This window comes from Phymastichus coffea, unplaced genomic scaffold (assembly GCF_024137745.1).
Source record: "Phymastichus coffea isolate CEN01 unplaced genomic scaffold, Cenicafe_Pcof_1.1 PCOF00003, whole genome shotgun sequence".
Lineage (NCBI taxonomy): Eukaryota > Metazoa > Arthropoda > Insecta > Hymenoptera > Eulophidae > Phymastichus > Phymastichus coffea.
Window position 1 is genome coordinate 5,675,139 of NW_026706814.1, and position 18,750 is coordinate 5,693,888.

At 33.6% G+C, this 18,750-nt stretch overlaps 1 protein-coding gene across 2 annotated transcripts in view; it reads right to left on the bottom strand.

The window, feature by feature from the left end:
* The window catches only part of LOC131664775 (glycogen [starch] synthase), a 1,096,132-nt gene that overhangs the window by 1,046,923 nt on the left and 30,459 nt on the right, over nt 1-18,750 (bottom strand). For both annotated transcript variants that reach the window (XM_058936134.1, XM_058936143.1), the window contains exon 2: nt 16,110-16,276. In XM_058936134.1, the coding sequence (XP_058792117.1) occupies nt 16,110-16,245 (136 nt within the window). In that variant the 5' untranslated portion in view covers nt 16,246-16,276. The remainder of the gene's footprint in view (nt 1-16,109; nt 16,277-18,750) is intronic.

Below are 18,750 nucleotides of genomic sequence, written 5' to 3' on the forward strand. Positions count from 1 at the left end.
TGGTAATGATTGTAATGAGCGTTGTGAAGTTCCTGGTTGCTCTAACTCAGCAATTGTAAGATGCTCTTGGTGTAAGAAATCATTATGCTTGAAACATTTTTTTAATGATTATCATTATTGCCAGGATTATAAAAAGTAACATTAAAACTCGAAACTATTGAAATATTAAATTTAAAATTTTTTTGTACTTTGAATCATTAATTTTTTATTACTTTTGAAAGTCCCATAGAAAAAGAATAAAATCATAGAGATACGACAATATCTCCTGTGGGGCTGGTACACCCCTTATTATAGGTTATTTTTATTAAGGTGAGAACAGTCGATTTCGTATTTGAATATTGTGCATATTGCCAAAATTTTTTTCGTCAAACTCAAGAAACTAGTATTTTCATATGGAAAAGGGTATCATTTTTTTTATTGAAAAATAGGGGTTGATACATTAGTGGGGTGAAGAATTCTAATTCAATACCAAGGATGTGAACTAATATTATTACACGTTTTACGCCACTGAATAGTCCTAGGGTATTTTCAAGTAATGAAAAAATAATACTTGAGATTGAGTTTTAGGGATGAATTCATTTGTAAGGGCTGATTTCAGAAAATTTCAAACTACATCAACTACTTAACAATTTTAATAGTATCCAAGAAATTTACACCATGATATCGTAATGGAATAATGAAATATAATAGTATAAATGTTAGGGGTAGCTCACCCCCTCAAGGGATTTTTTTTTTGAAAATGCCGGAACAGGTCAACTTTATTTTTGATTATTGTGCATAAAACAATTAATTTTGTCAAGATTTAACAGATTTTGGAATGTGTATAGTGAACAAAATGGTCATCAAATATAGTTTTTCATTAATAAAAAACGGGGGTTACGAGTCTGATGACTAAAAACAATGCATAAATATGTGCTTTTCAATAACAAGTGTTACCCACTTTGTTTCAGTAAAAAATTACGAATTGTATTCGAGAAATTAAAAAAAATTTGTTTTTAGGGGTGAACTTCAAGGATGGGTTTCACCCCTTAAATAGGCTTATGGGCACGTATAAAAAAATACGCGTCGAATATTTTGATTATATTGAATTACAGCAGTTATGTAACGCCGATTAGTAGTCGAAACCCATCAGATTCAATAGAATCATCAAACAACAATGAAGTGCAAGCCATAGTACCTATAAACACTGCCAGGTAATATATTTCCAAAGTCAACAACAGTCAGTTTCTGAGTTATCTAACACGCCAAGTAGTCAGAATTACAGTGTAGAATATGTTCTGCCTACTAAGCATGAGGTTGAGTAAGTTTCTATGTTCTTTTCTAAAGTAAGCATAAGCCATAGATTTTGTTTTACATGAAAAAGTACGTTGGAATCCAAAATGTGCCTTTGGAGGCTCGTAAATAATTATTTGTTACCAGAAAAGATTTTAATCTTTAAGAAAATAGATATTGTTCCAGTCATTTAGTCAACAAAACATTTTATGAATATGATATACCAAATTACAGATTTTCTCCAATGAAAGTGACATTTTAACTACCGAGCTCAATAAATTCATGGACGTGTTGATAGAAAAATCAGACTTTCAACTTTATGAACAAGTAGGGATTCAACTAATTTCAGAAAAATGCATTATACCTTTTACTGATTTTACGTGGCAAAATATATTTCAGCTCAACAATGTAATGAAATCTATAAGAACTTCTGAAAAACATAGTATTAGGCAAGCATTATTAATTTTTCTATTCGGATTGACTAATTACCAGACTCGCGCTCTCCTTCATCCCTACTTAACCTACATTTTTAAATAACATGCGATACAACGCTTATCGGTTGTATGCCACACGCCGATCTAAAGCTGCATAGTGCATGCGTTGTCTCTCTTTGTCTCTCTCTCTTTCTTTCATTATACTCTTTTTCGTTATGCCTTTCGTCTTCGAGCCGACTCGGCCTCGCTCGGCAATCCTTGTCGGCTGAAACAAAATACCAAAAGTTAGGCACGTTTCTAATATGGGGCAACTCTGGCCACTGTGTCTTACCAAGAAAAAAGAGGAAAGGGAGAGAGGCAAATGAAAAGCAAGCATATTGTTTTTAACGTTTGATTTAATATCTTTATGAATTGAAGGAGTTTTTCCCGGCGGTCCCATGGATAATTTTTACATATGTTATACATGATTTCTATGTATTTTTTGATGTAGAATGCGATGGTACTATTATTTTTATCATACGGTGCAACAAAAATGTGCTAAAAGTAAAAAACCACTAAAAAAACAAAAAAAAAAGGATTTTTACGTAGTCTTTTACTTTCAGCATCTTTTGGGTACGTCATATCATAAACTTGATAGCACTACCGTATTCTACTTGAAAAAATACATTGAAAACATGTATATCATATTTCAAAATGACACAATAATGTCCTTGAATTTCAATAGAACACACGTATTTTTTGGGTAGAACTTGACTGTGCTGTTGATTTTAACATAAAACCTATCAGAAAATTGCTAGAGGTGAAAAACTTATAGACATATATGAGGTCTTATTTCAAAACTTATGTTATCCAAAATTTTGCACTAATCTCAAACGATTATATCCTTATCTTTATACTCGAAGTCAATAACCCACTTCAGATGAATATCGATCGCACAAGATTATTTTTCGCTTTATAAGAAGTAGTCAGTAAGTCTACTGCTTGCCGATTTATCACACAAAAAAAGTATTTGTCATTAATAAAATTAGTTATGTCACACCATATATCTTCGATGTAGTGAAATATCAGATATGTATATTTTAGAAATACTTTTTGTACATATATATTTTTTTATAAAACTTGAACTTTGTGTTGTTTTTCTGTTACAGTTTAAATATATGTACATTTCAATGAAATACAATCTAGAACAGTATTTGTGAAAGGGGAGTAGTGTGAGGATTAATACTCTGTCAATAGTAACCAAATTTTATAGATTTATTAACATCAAAATTTATAGTTTTTGGCAAATTGAAATTTGAAACACCTAGAAAATTCGAGTTCTCTGCATCTATATTTTTCTTTTTTTGTTTCAGGAGAAAAACATATTTGTTTCCATTTTGAAATATCTCTTTATCTGCAATTAATCCAGAAGCAAACCAAGCCTATTGTAGCATGTTTTTAAACGCTGAAGCGCTTAATTGAATATGTATTAAAACATGCTTCTTGATGTAATCACTTCAGGAGCAGATACAAATTTAATTATTGAGTACATAGGTAGAATTTTCCAATGATTTTATGAAATATTTTATTTGGCGATAAAAATATACATCACATGGTTGAATCAATGGAGTGAAACCAGGTAATATAAGTTTGAGTAACTGACTTATATCTGGATGATCTCGAGTAAATAAATTATTATGTTCAGGCAATTGATTTAACAGTAATACGAATTTACTCTCTTATATGTATGGCTTCACAACATTGATAACATATTGCTTGTAACGGAGGAGGTTATCTGAAAAAATGAGAAATTTATTGAAGCACAAACTCCTACGATGCAGAGCTAACCGCCGCTCCGTTAAACACGTATAGTTGTACATGTATTCGCCTTTACGTCAGATTATTTCGCTTAAGTGTCTTCTATTCAACGGAGTTGAACTCACTTTAAGTCACGTGACTTATGACACTCGATATATATTAGGTGTGAGCGACTTTACGCCTAATCCGCTTAATCTCCTAGATGAAATCGGATTAAAACCTAAGCCTTTACAAATCACTTAAGCTAATGGGAAATTAAATGATGTAATCGGCGAATGAACTTAACTAACTTTAATTAGTAAAAAAAACTACAGTCTTTTATGGGCCAAAAGACTAATGCACGCTAACAGGATTGACAATGAATTATTATTCGGTGAGAGAGAGAGAGAGAGAGAGAAGTATCGAAATTTTCCGAGAAACTAATGCTCGGCGCGAATACAAAAATATTAGATATCGCGGTTGACAAAATACCGATTGTATTTTGTTACGCAATAATAACGGGAGGTGCACCACCCTGCGGTGGAGTTACGGTGATCAACCGTAATTGTTGATGACGAAGAATCAACTGCCGCTGCTCCTCCTGTTAATCAGCTGCGCTGCCTCGCTCTTCTATCAGCTATAATAGTCTGCTTCTAAACTGCTGCTGTTTGTTGTCGCGGTAATGCCGTTGTACTCACGCACATAAAATTGTTTCGGAACACTTATTATTTGGCGAAATACAGTGCAAAATAAATTTGGCGATATCGACACGGAAACAGCTGAGGCGTAACTGCTTATTCAAATGCTCGCGCGCCCCCTCTCTCTCTTAATTGTTCGTACTAAAGCGCGAGTTACAGAATCGCAAACGGATCGATTAATTGAATCGACTACCGTTGCATGCTCTAATAAATTTAGTCATAATTGACCAGTTCTTGAGCAGGTAACAAATATATTTTCATACAGTTGACACATCTGATTGATATTTTTTTGTTCTATTTAGTTAAACTGTCCTGTTGGTTGTGACAGACATATAAAAACTTTTGATAACAATGTACCTGAGAACCTAATGGTGTACTACGCTGTTATTCCATTTTCAATTGCAGTATTTTACACCAACCCCGCAAATAATGTGATTATCTATTACGTTGTACTCTTTTCCAAAAAAAGCTCTATAATTAAAAAATTACAATATTTTTCGATTTTGCTCTGCGCTATAAACAAAAGTAAATACAAATAATTCACTTTTTTCAAACATAATATTTCTATAAGTAACTTACATTACTTGTAATTTCTGACTGAAACTCAGAAAAAATTAAATTAAAATAAATTTGCAAGTTCAACAGTTCTAGCCTACATGGTCAACAAAATCAGTGCTTTATAATAAAATGTTTGAACTTTATTTTATAACTTGTAACGGGGTGGGTAGCGTTTAATTACTTTATTCGCGCAATTCCACCGAAGGGCGCTCGTAATTACCTATGCTCGATACGTTAGTCGGAAAGCAGGAAGGAAACAGCTGTCAGTCAACCAATAAATCTATGAATCTATGAGGAGTGGAGTTATTAGGGAGTAAACACGCTGAGAGCATTTGTTAATATCACGAACAGAACCTTTTATTTTCTATCAAATGCTACATCGGATCGGCCCGCGTGTTTATGTTGACATCGGCGCTCGCTCAACGACAACATGCAATGTCGGGACGCTCGCTGCTCTTTGTTCGTAGAGCTACTGCATGCACGCTTCGGACGAATAATTAACCGAGCAATAATCGTATCGCGACCGCGAAATTCAGCTGGCCAGCTTACCTAAATATTGCCGACGTACGAAGTGGACGACAGCGTGTCGCACTGCGAGGAAACTGTTTGTGTTAGTGTCGCGAATCGCGAATTCGCGCACTCGTGGTTTCGCCCTCGATGGCGAAACCTTACGCACACTCTGTCGATCTCGTGGTGGGCGACGCTTCTCCGTCGGCTCGGGTCTCTCCCTTTGGCAGCTATACGGCACCTTGGCAACAGCGATTACTCCTGATTATCACTGGCACGGACGATCTTCTCTTGATTTTCGGTCTTAGCGGCTTGCGAATCGGTAGTTATCGAATAAGCGGACGAGCACGATGATGGTAGAACCCTCACTGGTTCGTTTTCAATCGCGCGCGTTCCGTCTGCTCGCGCGCCCAATTCCTTCGTTTCCTTTTCCGTTTCCCCGGTCGGTGCTGCCCCCGCGAGCAGCAATTAGGTTATTTTATTAGCGCTAATTCGACGTTTACCGTCACAAACTTAATTTTATAATGTGAATTTTTATTTATTCTAATTATTTGTTACTATGTAAATTTATGCCAATAAAATGTTGTTATTAGAGCTTAAACAAAATAAAAATTATTTTGTTTCATAAACTCCCTTTCCAATTAGTTAACGTATACAAACTATATACGTATATTATACGTATTATACGTATGTATTGTAGACAAAAAATAGACAGTCGAAATTTTTTTTATCCTAATATTCATAAAATTATTTTTTTTTAATATTTACTTCAAATAGTTTATTGTAATTTCCCTGCGCTTCGTTTTATTTGATGATTTATGTTCAAATTATAACATCATTTAATTTAAAAAATTATATTTTGTATTTTGCTGAACAACGAAATATTGAATTTCTTCGTTCCAATATTCAATAACAAATCTAATTTATAGGTATGGCGATTTCAAAACGAACTAACAGTTTGAATAAGATATAGAGAATTCCACAGAATGAAAAGTGTCATGAATATTACACATAAATGTTTAAATTATTGAAGGTATTTATAAAAGTTAATTATCAGTTAAACGTTGAAGAAAATGGAGCCTTTATCATCAACAAGTGAATTAATTAATATATCATGTGTAGAGGAGAAAGATAAATTTATTTCTGATAGTTTACTAATTTACTTTCAAATATTAAAAGAAAATAATTACATACAAAGTGATGAAAGGAATAGTTTCTTACCTTATTTAGAAATGATTGGTGAAGAATTTACTGATTACGTGATGGATTTTATTGATAATCATGAAACAGACCAGTCTGATCAGGTTTATTTAGAAAATGAGTTGGACATGACTTCGCCAGATATTTCAAGACATCGAAAGCTTTTGCGAGAAAATGGCATCGGACGTTCTTGGTAACTCTTAAAAACTTGTGATTATTCAAACATTTTTAATTTGAAAGATTTTTTAAATATTTTTTTGTCATCATTTCTAAAATTGTTAAATTTTAAGTATTGATCTATATTTAAATGTAATGTGATTTATTATATGTGCATATTATTAGTTAATTAAATATTAAATTTTTAATTTTTAAACTGAATCAAATAAAATCATGTTCCTAGGCAAAATTATTTTTTCTACGCATAATCCATAAATTATTTTTTTGGCATAATCAGTCTTGTAGAATAAATGATATTTATTACAGACTTCATAGCACCAAGTGAATCTCAAACAACTGATGGATCAGGCTACCCTGAATCCAGTCAATCCTCATACGAATCACAAGAAAAAAAGTCGAGATCTGATTATGTTATTGTTTCATTAGATTACAAAATAAAAGTCTGTAATTTAGTCACAGAATATATTAACTGGAAACTGTTTACAATTAAAAATAATGGTAGTGCAAAATTGTATCATAAAGACAAACTGATCAATTGGAGAAATCACATTCAAAAAGGTGGAACTAAATTTGAGAAGTATTTTATGATTACAAAGTGAACACTTGATAGATTTAATGAAGCCCTAACAAATAAATCTCATGTGACAACCAGAAATTTGCAAGAATGGGCTATGCAAACTGATATACAGTTTATATCAGAAGAATTCCAAAACATTGCTTTTCTTTCATGAGTAAAAAAATTTAAAAGACAGTTTCGCACGAGACAAAGAAAAGTTAATAGATATATGAAGTCAACATAAAAAAAATCAATCGATACATTACAAAGTCATGTACTAAATTTTAAAATAAGAATGTTTATCTTTGATAAGAGAATTTGATTTAGACTATGTATAGAACAGTGATTAAGCTGGCTGCAAATATCGTACAAATGTTAATCGTACTCTTACTATTCGGGGCCAAATGAGAGTTGAAGTACATATTGAAGATGTAAACAAAGTTACACATTCTTATAGCGCAGTACACCTTGTCAGCATCAGGAAAATTACTTTCTCAAGTTTTTATATGATTGCAAGAACCCAGTGGAAAGTTTGGTACCATTATTCAGAAAACTGTTGACTCATTAACTCAGCAATATGTAAATACATTTTTTACATGTTTAAAATCTAGCAAATTGTCATTATTTTTGTTGGAATAGTAGGTTGACAATGTTTTAAAGCCATATAGATCAGAATAAGATTATAATACTATTAGACAGTTGGTCTGGATACAAAAATCTAATCCATTTGATCAATTTATAAATGCTAATTCAGAAAATATGTACACTCTCAAAATTATTCCACCTGTTTGCATTATTGTATATCCAACATTTGGATATACGAGGTGTGTCCGGAAAGTATCGGGCCTACGTTTATATCTTCGCGCCATAGTGTTCAAGAGACCTCTACCAGACAGAAACGTCAAAAGTAAAGCCTCACGAATCTATTGGTTACTTACTGACACCTGCCGGACGTATAGTTCATGCGCAGAGTGTCTTTGTTTACAGTGCCTTTCTTGCGTTCGTCGGATTTTGATATTGTCAAAAATGACTGAAAAACAAGATCAACGAATTTGCATCAAATTTTGCTTTCAACTCGGAAAAACGAGTTCGGAAACTATTGAAATGATGCAAAAGGCCTTCGGAAGCGAGTGTATGAGCAAAACACGAATAAAAGAGTGGTATAAACGGTTCAAGGATGGTCGCACTTCTGTCGATAGTGATTCTCGTTCCGGCCGACTTTCGACGACAAAAACCGCAGATAATATTGAGCGGGAGCGACTTGCAATCGAACAAGATCGTCGTATGACTGTGCGAGAACTAGCAGAAGACCTTGGGACACCAAAAACTATGATTTCAGAAATTTTAACCGAAAATTTAGGAATGAAACGCGTGTGTACGAAATTCATCCCAAAATTGCTCACAGCAGAGCAGAAGAACATTCGCTCTGGACAATCCGGAAATGGTCAATAATGATGATAATGTACTTAGAAAAGTTATTACAGGTGATGAATCATGGGTTTATGGTTATGACCCTGAAACAAAACAACAATCTTCACAGTGGAAACATTCTGAGTCACCAAGACCAAAAAAAGCACGTCAAAGTCGGAGCAATGTTAAGTCAATGTTGATTGTTTTTTTCGACTGTGAAGGTGTTGTACATCACGAATATGCACCAATAGGTCAGACAATCAATAAAGAATACTACGTTCCAATTTTGAAACGCTTGCGTGATGCAGTAAGAAGAAAACGGCCGCATTTTTGGGAAAGTGGTGACTGGCTTCTCCATCACGATAATGCGCCAGCGCATTCATCCAATCTTGTGCAGTAGTTTATGAGCAAACACAATATCGCATTGTTTCGACAACCTCCATACAGTCCCGACATAGCCCCTTGTAACTTTTGGCTGTTTCCAAAACTAAAAAAATCACTCAAAGGACACCAATTCGATGACAAAACAACGGTTGAAAACAATGCGACGAGTGTACTTAAGGCTATCCCTAAACGTGAGCTCCAGGACTGTTTTGAAAAGTGGAAACATCGATGAAACCGTGTTATTCAATCAAGTGGGAATTACTTTGAAGGATGCCACCCACCAGATGATAAAGAATAACGCTAGCACAAAAATATAAAGGTAGGCCCGATACTTTCCGGACAGACCTCGTATATCCCTAAAATATATTTCCCTCAACTATGTTTTAAAATGATCTGTAAATTTATCCTTTTTGAATTGCTATATTTACAAGTATGTGAAACATGATTGTACCTGAATTCATTTTTCCAGACTTTGAAGCGGCACATACACCTTCGGAGGCTTAAATATTTTTTGTGGGACAGTTGGTCCCAAATCTCCGGTTCATTCTTGTAAAATTAAGATTAAAGGTAATAATAACTATCCCTCTGCTGATATCGTTGGTTGTACTGTATAGCTGTGTGTAGTTGACGAGACAGATTATACAAGACACTGTACTTGCGTTTCTCCTTCAATGCTAAAGTACGACCAGAATGCATTTCTAATTGAAAACCACTCTGATCTGAATTAAATGTATTCGGAAGACCAATTTGTTTTATTAATTGATTGACGTCTTTTGTAAATTCCATCTCTTTTATGTGCAATTCATCTCTATTTTCTATGCTTTTTTTTGTTACAAATTTGTTAATTTTTCTAGAAACTATTCTATGGGCTTCTTTAAATTTTGCAAACCGACCTTTGGAAGCTCTCAATCGTACGTCCTCGTTCCCAATCAAGTTTTATGCTTGTAAAGCCGCCCTTCTCAAGTCATTATCATGAATTATAAATCTAAATTGAAGAGCCGCGTTAAAGTTTTCCAAGGTATAATCGCAAATCCTTTCAATTTTTTCTCGGTACGTACCACCTTTGTTAATTTCATAAGCCCAGCGATGTAACTGTGTTTCAGATGTGACTTTACGAAACCGATTTTGTACTATTTTAAGAGACAAATTTCGCTTTCCTTTTCTACTCCTCCAAAACTCCACAGCTTTTTTCTTGTATTCGAAACTCAATGGCTCACTTTGGCTCTGGCAATCATCTGTCGAAAATTCAGGATCAACTGAAAGTGAATGTAGATCAATATCCTCGACAATAATAGCATTAGGTTCCTTAAATTTTTCTTGGAAATCTAAAGTAGTTTCTACAATCGAATTGATACTATTACTTGAGTCTTCAAATCTAATAATATTGACTGAAGAAGGTCTTTAATTTCCACTTCCTTAATATTGTAATTACTTTCTTCTTATTTTTTTCTAATTTACGGTTAAACTATCCTTAAATTAATTTTTTTATTTTCATTGAAACTAAGCGCTTTGAGTTAACTGTATAAATGAAATTGATTTAATTAACATTGAATCTGTTCAATATACTATGCACGACTAACATCAAACCAGAAGTATTCATTTGTGAGGCAAAGAAGCAATTAAATGGGTGGAAACTGTTCATCATGTTCACCTCTAAGAAACGTTCTTTGAGTATATTTCCTTTTCGATAAAACATTTTTTCTTGAAACCAACTAAAAATTATTTGTTACCATGTCACATTGTTATAAGTTATACCACGGATCCAGGGAGTTGCATCTCTTATTTTTCACAAGGGTGAAAGTATTTTTTGGAAATCTTATTCTTTCAAACTAAATGAAACTTCTTTTATTCGGAAGGACATTAAAAATTACAGGTAATGTATTTCGAATTTTTTTTAAATTATATATAAGAGGGTAAGCCCCTTTTCAGTTAAATATATAGTTTCCTTTCAAAAAATAGCTAAGATAATCGCTTTGGATAAAATTTCAATCTAAAGAAGGCCTGAAATAATGAAAAATGTATATCGTTGTATGTCAATAGTACATTGCAAGCGGTAAAGACTACCATCAAATTTCACTTCTAAAATCAGATTTTCATAAAAAAACTCCATTTCTATAGAATATTTTATAAAACTTCAAATACACAATACTTATACGATGATGCTTTTCTAAAAAATTTCTTAAATCAAAAAAGCTTTCTCGAATTGAAACAATACAAAAAATTAGTTATTCATATCATTAAACATATTCAAAGATAATAAAAATTTGTTTTTGATCACTTTAATAGTTATTAATTTCTTTAAATTAAATATTAAAAAAGAAAGTTCTCATTTTGTAGCCAACAATATTCTACATTCTTTAAATATTGTATAATTGAAAAAAGTAGTAAAGTTAATAATAATTACGTTTACAATTATTTACGCGAACAATTAATTACTCTAACATTATTATGACCATAAGTTTCTGGTGTGAGTCACTGGAATATTTTCAACTTGTTCATCTGCTAAAAATGAGTAGGTTTCATCATCATGTGTTTACCACATATATTTTCATTCGGTGCCAGTCAATCGAATGTTTTGTTGTGAGTCGTTGCTATTCTGCGAAAGAAATTTCTGCGAAACGTTCGAAAAAAATATATACATATTTATATTATTCCAAGTCTCAAAAAAATTTCAAGAGTAGGAAGGTATGTAAGTTTTAGGTCATATATTTCAGCCATGTGAAAAATATTATATCGATGCAAGAATGCTACATATGGATTTTGAATTGGAATATGTGTAGAAATAAATGAATTGAATCAGGCATTCTACATGTTCGTATTGAAAATAACTTTTATATTCATCTTTGATTTTCAACAATCTTTTTCTCAAAAAAATTTTTTTTCTCTGTTTGTGTGAATAATTGTTTTTTCTTAATTTATATATAATGTGTAACGGGGTGGTAATTCTACAAAATGAGAAATTTATTGAAGCACAAACTCCCAAGATGCAGAGCTAACCGCCGCTCCGTTAAACACATATAGTTATACGTGTATTCGCCTTTACGTTTGATGATTTCGTTTCAGTGTCTTCTTTTCAACCGAGTTGAACTTACCTTAAGTCACTTGACTTGTGATACTCGATCTATCTTCAGTATGACTGATTTAATGCCTAATCCGCCTAATCCCCTAGACGAAATCGGATTAAGACTTAAACCTTTATATAAATTATTGTTAATTTTTTCCACTCCTGATGTTTGATAATTATATTAGTAATCTTGATCTTAGGGACGACTCCTAAGATCAAGAAAAAAAAAATAGGGACGACTCCTAAGATCAAGATTACTAATATAATTATTAAACCTTTATAGATCTATTAAGCTAATAGGAATTGAAATGACGTAAACGGCGAATAAAATGAACAAAATTTAATTATCAAAAACTATAGTCTTTTATAGGCCGAAAGACTAACACTCGAGATAAGATTCACAATTATAAATTATAATTCGGTGAGAGAGAGAGAGAGAGAGAGAGAGAGAGAGAGAGAGAGAGAGAGAGAGAAAGAATTCAAAAATTTGCCGCGAAATCTAACGCTCGGCGCGAATACAAAAATTACGCTCGCGATTGACAAAATACTTTCGAAAGTATTTTGTCGCGCAATAATAAAGGGAGGTGCACCTACCCTGCGGTGCAATTACGGTGATCAGCCGTAATTGATGTTGAAGAAAATCAACGGTCGATGCTCCTCGAATTGATCAGCTGCGCTGCCTCGCTCTCAGATCTGCTGCTATTTGCTGCTACTGCTAAAATGCTGCTGCTCCTGCTAACATGCTACTAAGCTGCTTTCTCGTACACTCGCGTACGTATCAATAAATCCTAGGAAAACTTTTAAAAAAATGGCGAAACACAGTGCAAAAAAAGTTGGCGGTATTCTCCCGAAAACAGCTGAGGCTTAACTGAAACTTTTGAACTCTCGCGCGCCCTCTCTCTCTCTCTTAATCGTTCGCTCTAACGTCGTGAGTATTACCGAATCGCGAATGGATCGATTAATCGAATCGACTACCATTGCAAACGTAAGTTTATATTTGATATTGTCTCTTCAAGTAATTTTCTAGTTAAATTCTTTATGGAGTACATGCGTAAATATAACATTCTTCATCGACTAATTATGAGCCTAGATAAGATAAGATGAAGATTTTTCTTGTATTTATAATTATTTTTACCAGCATTTCATGTTTATTTTAGCATTCAAAATAAAAATCAATCTTCTAAACGTGATAAATATGCTACTCGCTTATTTTCAACAACTACCTATTGAAGAAAGTAATTACAATATTAAGGAAGTGGAAATTAAAGATCTTTTTCAGTCAATATTATTAGATTTGAAGACTCAAGTAATAACGTCAATTCGATTGTAGAAACTACTTTAGATTTCCAAGAAAAATTTAAGGAACCTAATGCTATTATTGTCGAGGATATTGATCTATATACACTTCCTGTTGATCCTGAATTTTCGACAGATGATTGCACAAGCCAAAGTGAACCATTGAGTTTCGAATACAAGAAAAGAGCTGTGGAGTTTTGAAGGAGCAGAAAAGGAAAGCGAAATTTGTCTCTTAAAACAGTACGAAATCGGTTTCGTAAAGTCAAATCTGAAACACAGTTACATCGCTGGGCTCACGAAATTAACAAAGGTGGTACGTACCGAGAAAAAATTTAAAGGATTTGCTATTATACCTTGGAAAACTTTAACGCGGCTCTTCAATTTGGATTTATAATTCATGATAATGACTTGAGAAGGGCGGCTTTACAAGCACAAAACTTGATTGGGAACGAGGACGTACGATTTAGAGCTTGCAAAGGTCGGTTTGCAAAATTTAAAGAAGCCCATAGAATAATTTTTAGAAAAATTAACAAATTTGTAACAAAAAAAAGCATAGAAAATAGAGATGAATTGCACATAAAAGAGATGGAATTTACAAAAGACGTCAATCAATTAATAAAACAAATTGGTCTTCCGAATACATTTAATTCAGATCAGAGTGGTTTTCAATTAGAAATGCATTCTGGTCGTACTTTAGCATTGAAGGAGAAACGCAAGTACAGTGTCTTGTATAATCTGTCTCGTTAACTACACACAGCTATACAGTACAACCAACGATATCAGCAGAGGGATAGTTATTATCACCTTTAATCTTAATTTTACAAGAACGAACCGGAGATTTGGGACCAACTGTCCCACAAAAAATATTTAAGCCTCCGAAGGTGTATGTGCCGCTTCAAAGTCTGGAAAAATGAAGTCAGGTAAAATCATGTTTCACATACTTGTAAATATAGCAATTCAAAAAGGACAAATTTACATATATCTTTAAAACATAGTTGAGGGAATTATATTTGGATATATATCCAAATGTTGGATCTACAACAATGCTATTACTTGATTCATGGAGCGGACACTGTCCAGAAGCTCTGCATCATGCTACGCCACGTGATAAAACGGTCCATCTAAAACGAATATCTACAGAAACCACTGGAAATATTCAGACATTAGATTTTTTTGGGTTCCGTGTTTGGAAAAATTTTGTTAAGCAATTTTCAGATAGTATTATGTATACAGATCATGATTTAGAGTTGCACAAACGAATAACATTATCAAATTACAGTCACTAGTTCATAACCAGTTTTCATCCCCACGTTATAAGAATCTATTCAGGTATGCGTGGTATAAAAGTGGGTATCTTGTAGATAAACCAGAAGCATTTGAAAATCCTGTAGATTTTAGTTTCAGAGATTCATGTGGAACGTATTGTGAAATAGACGGTTGTAAAAACGTAGCTATTATTCGTTGCGGTTGGTGTAAGAAATCTTTATGTTTCAAGCATTTTTTTGAAGAATATCATTATTGTTCTGCTTATAAATCATAAATTTATATCGATATTCTCAATGCATTTTGAAAGAATTTTTTTTATTTAAAAAAATTAATAAAGTTGATAGATAAGTTTCCTAACAATAAGAAGTAATATGGAATATCATCTAGTGTATTATTAAAATTTAATTCTGCTTCCTTATCATAGCTATCTATTGTAATAAAAATGAATATTCAACTGGAGAGGATTGATAATAAATAAATGTTCAAATAAATATTTAACTCTTTACCGTCTAATATATAATTTAAAAAGAAAATTCAAAATACATTACCTGTAGTTTTCAATGTCCTTCCGAATAAAAGAAATTTCATTTAGTTTGCAAGAATAAAATTTAAAAAAATACTTTCACCCTTGTGAAAAATAAAAGATGTAACCCCCTGGATCTGTGGTATAACTTATAACATTGTGACATGGTAACAAATAATTTTCAGTTGGTTTCAAGAAAAAATGTTTTATAGAAAAGGAAATATACTGAAAGAACGGTTCTTGGGGGTGAACGTGATGAGTAGTTTCCACCCCTTAAATGGTTTCTTCGCCTCACGAATGAATATTTTTGGCTTTTTGTCAGTCGTGCATAGTATATTGAACAGATTCAATGTTAGTTACATCAATTTCGTTTATACACTTAACTCAAAGCGCTTAGTTTCAATGAAAATAAAAAAATTAATTTAAGGGTAGTTTAACCTTAAATTAGAAAAAAATAAAAAATACGTCAAGTTGGATTCTTAATTTCCTTCTAAATAAAAAAAGTTAGAAGAGGATTAAATTGAATTCACAATATTGGCAGACAAAAATGTAAGAAACAAATCACTTCCATCCTTATAAAAAGTAAGGGTTGCAACCCTCTGGAGCATTGGTACGCAACGTGACATTGGTATTGAGTAACAATGAATATCCAGTTGGTTCCAAGAGAATATCTTATTTAGAAGAAGAGATATATCAAAAAAACGATTTTCAGGGGTGAACTTTAGGGGCAGTTTTCACCCCTTTAAAGTACGTATTAGCACATAAAAAAAATACCTGTCGACTATTTTTCAGTCCTCTACCACATATCAAAGTTTCATCGAAATCATTTACTTACACTTGATGTACCCAAACACGCCACAGCATCTAATTTTGCATTTACTTTCCAAACTGCTGTATCAAAATTTTCCACAAAGAAGTAGATTTTTTTAATAATTCTTAACAGAATGGAATTTTTTGATTGCATAAAAAAAATAAACATTTATTTTACCTTTATTCGCAGCTTCCCAAGCTATTTCAAAATTCCATCTATTATCTTGCTGAGTGTTGGAATTTGATTCAGTATTACTGGTAAAATCATTCATACTATCCAACCTATAAAATCGTTTATTTGCACTACGGGACATACTGGTGAAGATATGAAAATATACTCAATTTCTGCAAAAATTGTAAAGTATATTGTAGTTTTTCATCTGAAATTGTACATTTAACTAGTAGATAAATAATAAGATAAACATAACTTAAATGATTTAATTTTTGTTGAATAAATTGTTGCGGTAGTAAATAAATTAAATAATAACATTTTATTTTTTCATGAAATGCGCGTAAAATAGTGAGTGTACGCCTTTCTCACTCTTGTCTAACGACTGTAGTAAAACAGATGATTTAAAATACAGTCGTTGTAGTTCTGTATCATCTATTGAGGGCGCAATATCACGCTTTTACGGAAATTGCGGAAAAGTCATGTACACAACATCGGAGTGTAAATAAGTAAACGCTGTAATGAGATTTCTGACGGTTGTTACTATATAAAAAAAAGGAAGACTTTAAGTCTAGTTGATTCATTCGATGCAGGGTACATGCTATGGCTACGAATGGCCCTGTTTGATAGTCCAGGTTGCCGTATCAATAAAAGCTGTCTTGCCTTCTAACCCGTGGAGAGCGTCGCAGATTACGTGACAAAAATTGACTGACGACAATAACGTACCAACGCTAGAAAGAATCGATAGGAAGAGGAGAGTCAGGCACGAGTTTTAAATGAGACGTACGTACAAAACAGTGGCGTAATAATTCATGTATAAGAAAACGAAGCGTGGATACAGCGCAGCGAAAGAGAGAGAGAGAGAAAGAGAGAGAGAGCGCAGATAAAGCAGAGAAAGAGAACCCAACAAATAGGTACTTACAAAATGGCGATGCCCCTGCTAAGTAGTGCTTAAATAACGCCTCATGCGATCGCCGTTCCATTTCCTGTATATCTTGATGAAATCGTTCACCTTGTTCTTCATTGTAGTTCCCGAGATTTGCGGGAAAATAGTCCAGATAAGAATGCAGAAAATGTAATTTCAAATTCATCAAACAACCCAATTTCTGATAATTCTTCAGTAGTTCATTAACTAGAATCTGACACTGATCAGTTTTTTTATTTCCCAGGAATTTTTGTGCTACTGCTTTGAAGCTGATCTATGCATTCTTCGCGATATCGTTCATTCTCGTTACAAAGTACTCATCTGCAAATAAGGTTCGAATTTGTGGTCAGTCAAAGATTCCTTCTTTTAACTTCGCATCGCTCATTTCCGGAAATTTCGATCCCAAGTATGCGAAACAATCACCATCTTTGTTCATAGCTTTGATAAATTGTTTCATAAGATTAGGTTTTATGTGAAGTGGAGGAAAGAGGATATTTGTGGGCTCAACCAGAGATTTGCAAATAATATTTTTTTTGTGGTTTTCTGGAGACTTAGGGGGTTGCAAATTTCGAAAACCTATAAATGATGCTCTGCACCTGAGTGTACGTAGAACTTTATTCTTTAAGCTTGGCACCGGATACTCTGATTCCGTCAATCCCCGCAATTTTCTAACAATTTTCGTGACAAGAATTTTTCCGTATTAAGGGTGGGATTATGCAGACTTAGGGGGTTGCATGGCTCTAACACCCCAAAATTCAACTTCAGCTCATTAAAATACAGAACTGTAGTTGTTAATATTACACCGGGGTCCAACTTATCTATAAAAATGTGCTATAAATGAATTTTAGGGGTATTTTACCCCGATTACGAGTAACTGAACGGTGTAGGAACAATTCTGACGGTGGTTTCAGATTCAGCGCACCAAAAAACATAAGGGTACATAGGTGTCATCTTTGGAACAGCCCACTTTTTTTGTGTGTGTGCCTGTGTTATCTAGCTCGTACAAGAAGCTACCAAAGAAAATGATAAAAATGGAAATAAGACAGCTCATGTGTTAGCGTACATGATCAGCCAGTTAATTGTCGTGGAAGAGTTCCCCACTTTTTCTCATCCCTTATTGAAAAGCGCAGACACGTTCTCTCTCTCTCTCTCTCTCTCTCTCTCTTTCTCTCTCTCTCTCTGGTAGGTGTCGCACGTACTTCACATCGGCTCTCGTTCTTTGTGTTGTTATTAATATCATTGTTTCGCTCTTGAGCAAAATTTGTTCACAGACAGTGCAGTTTCACCGGGCCGACAAGCTTCAGCTATCAACTTGCACTTTCAGCTGCAATTAGTGCCCGACAACTGTATTGCTTCTTACACCAACAAAACCTCGCACTCTCACCGGCCAATCTTTCAACTCTGCACTGCCAATAACACAGCGACATCTCCAACGCCTGCTACACATACACAAGCGTCAACAACAAACAACAACAACATCTCTAAACAACAACCACCTTCAGTGATTTTTATCATTTGCCAACTCGCAGATTAATCTCCGCTGCAACGCGAAGCCCAAGCAACTCATATCATCGCAGCTCTACTATTTGTTCCTGATTGCGTGTCCGTTATACGTCTTGATTTCACCGCAGGATTGTTTCTTGGTGCATTTCGTCTCGTCTATCACTGCGCTCAACATTGTTGCGGCTTAATAGTGTAGTGTCTTTGCCGCATTGTTTGCCATTG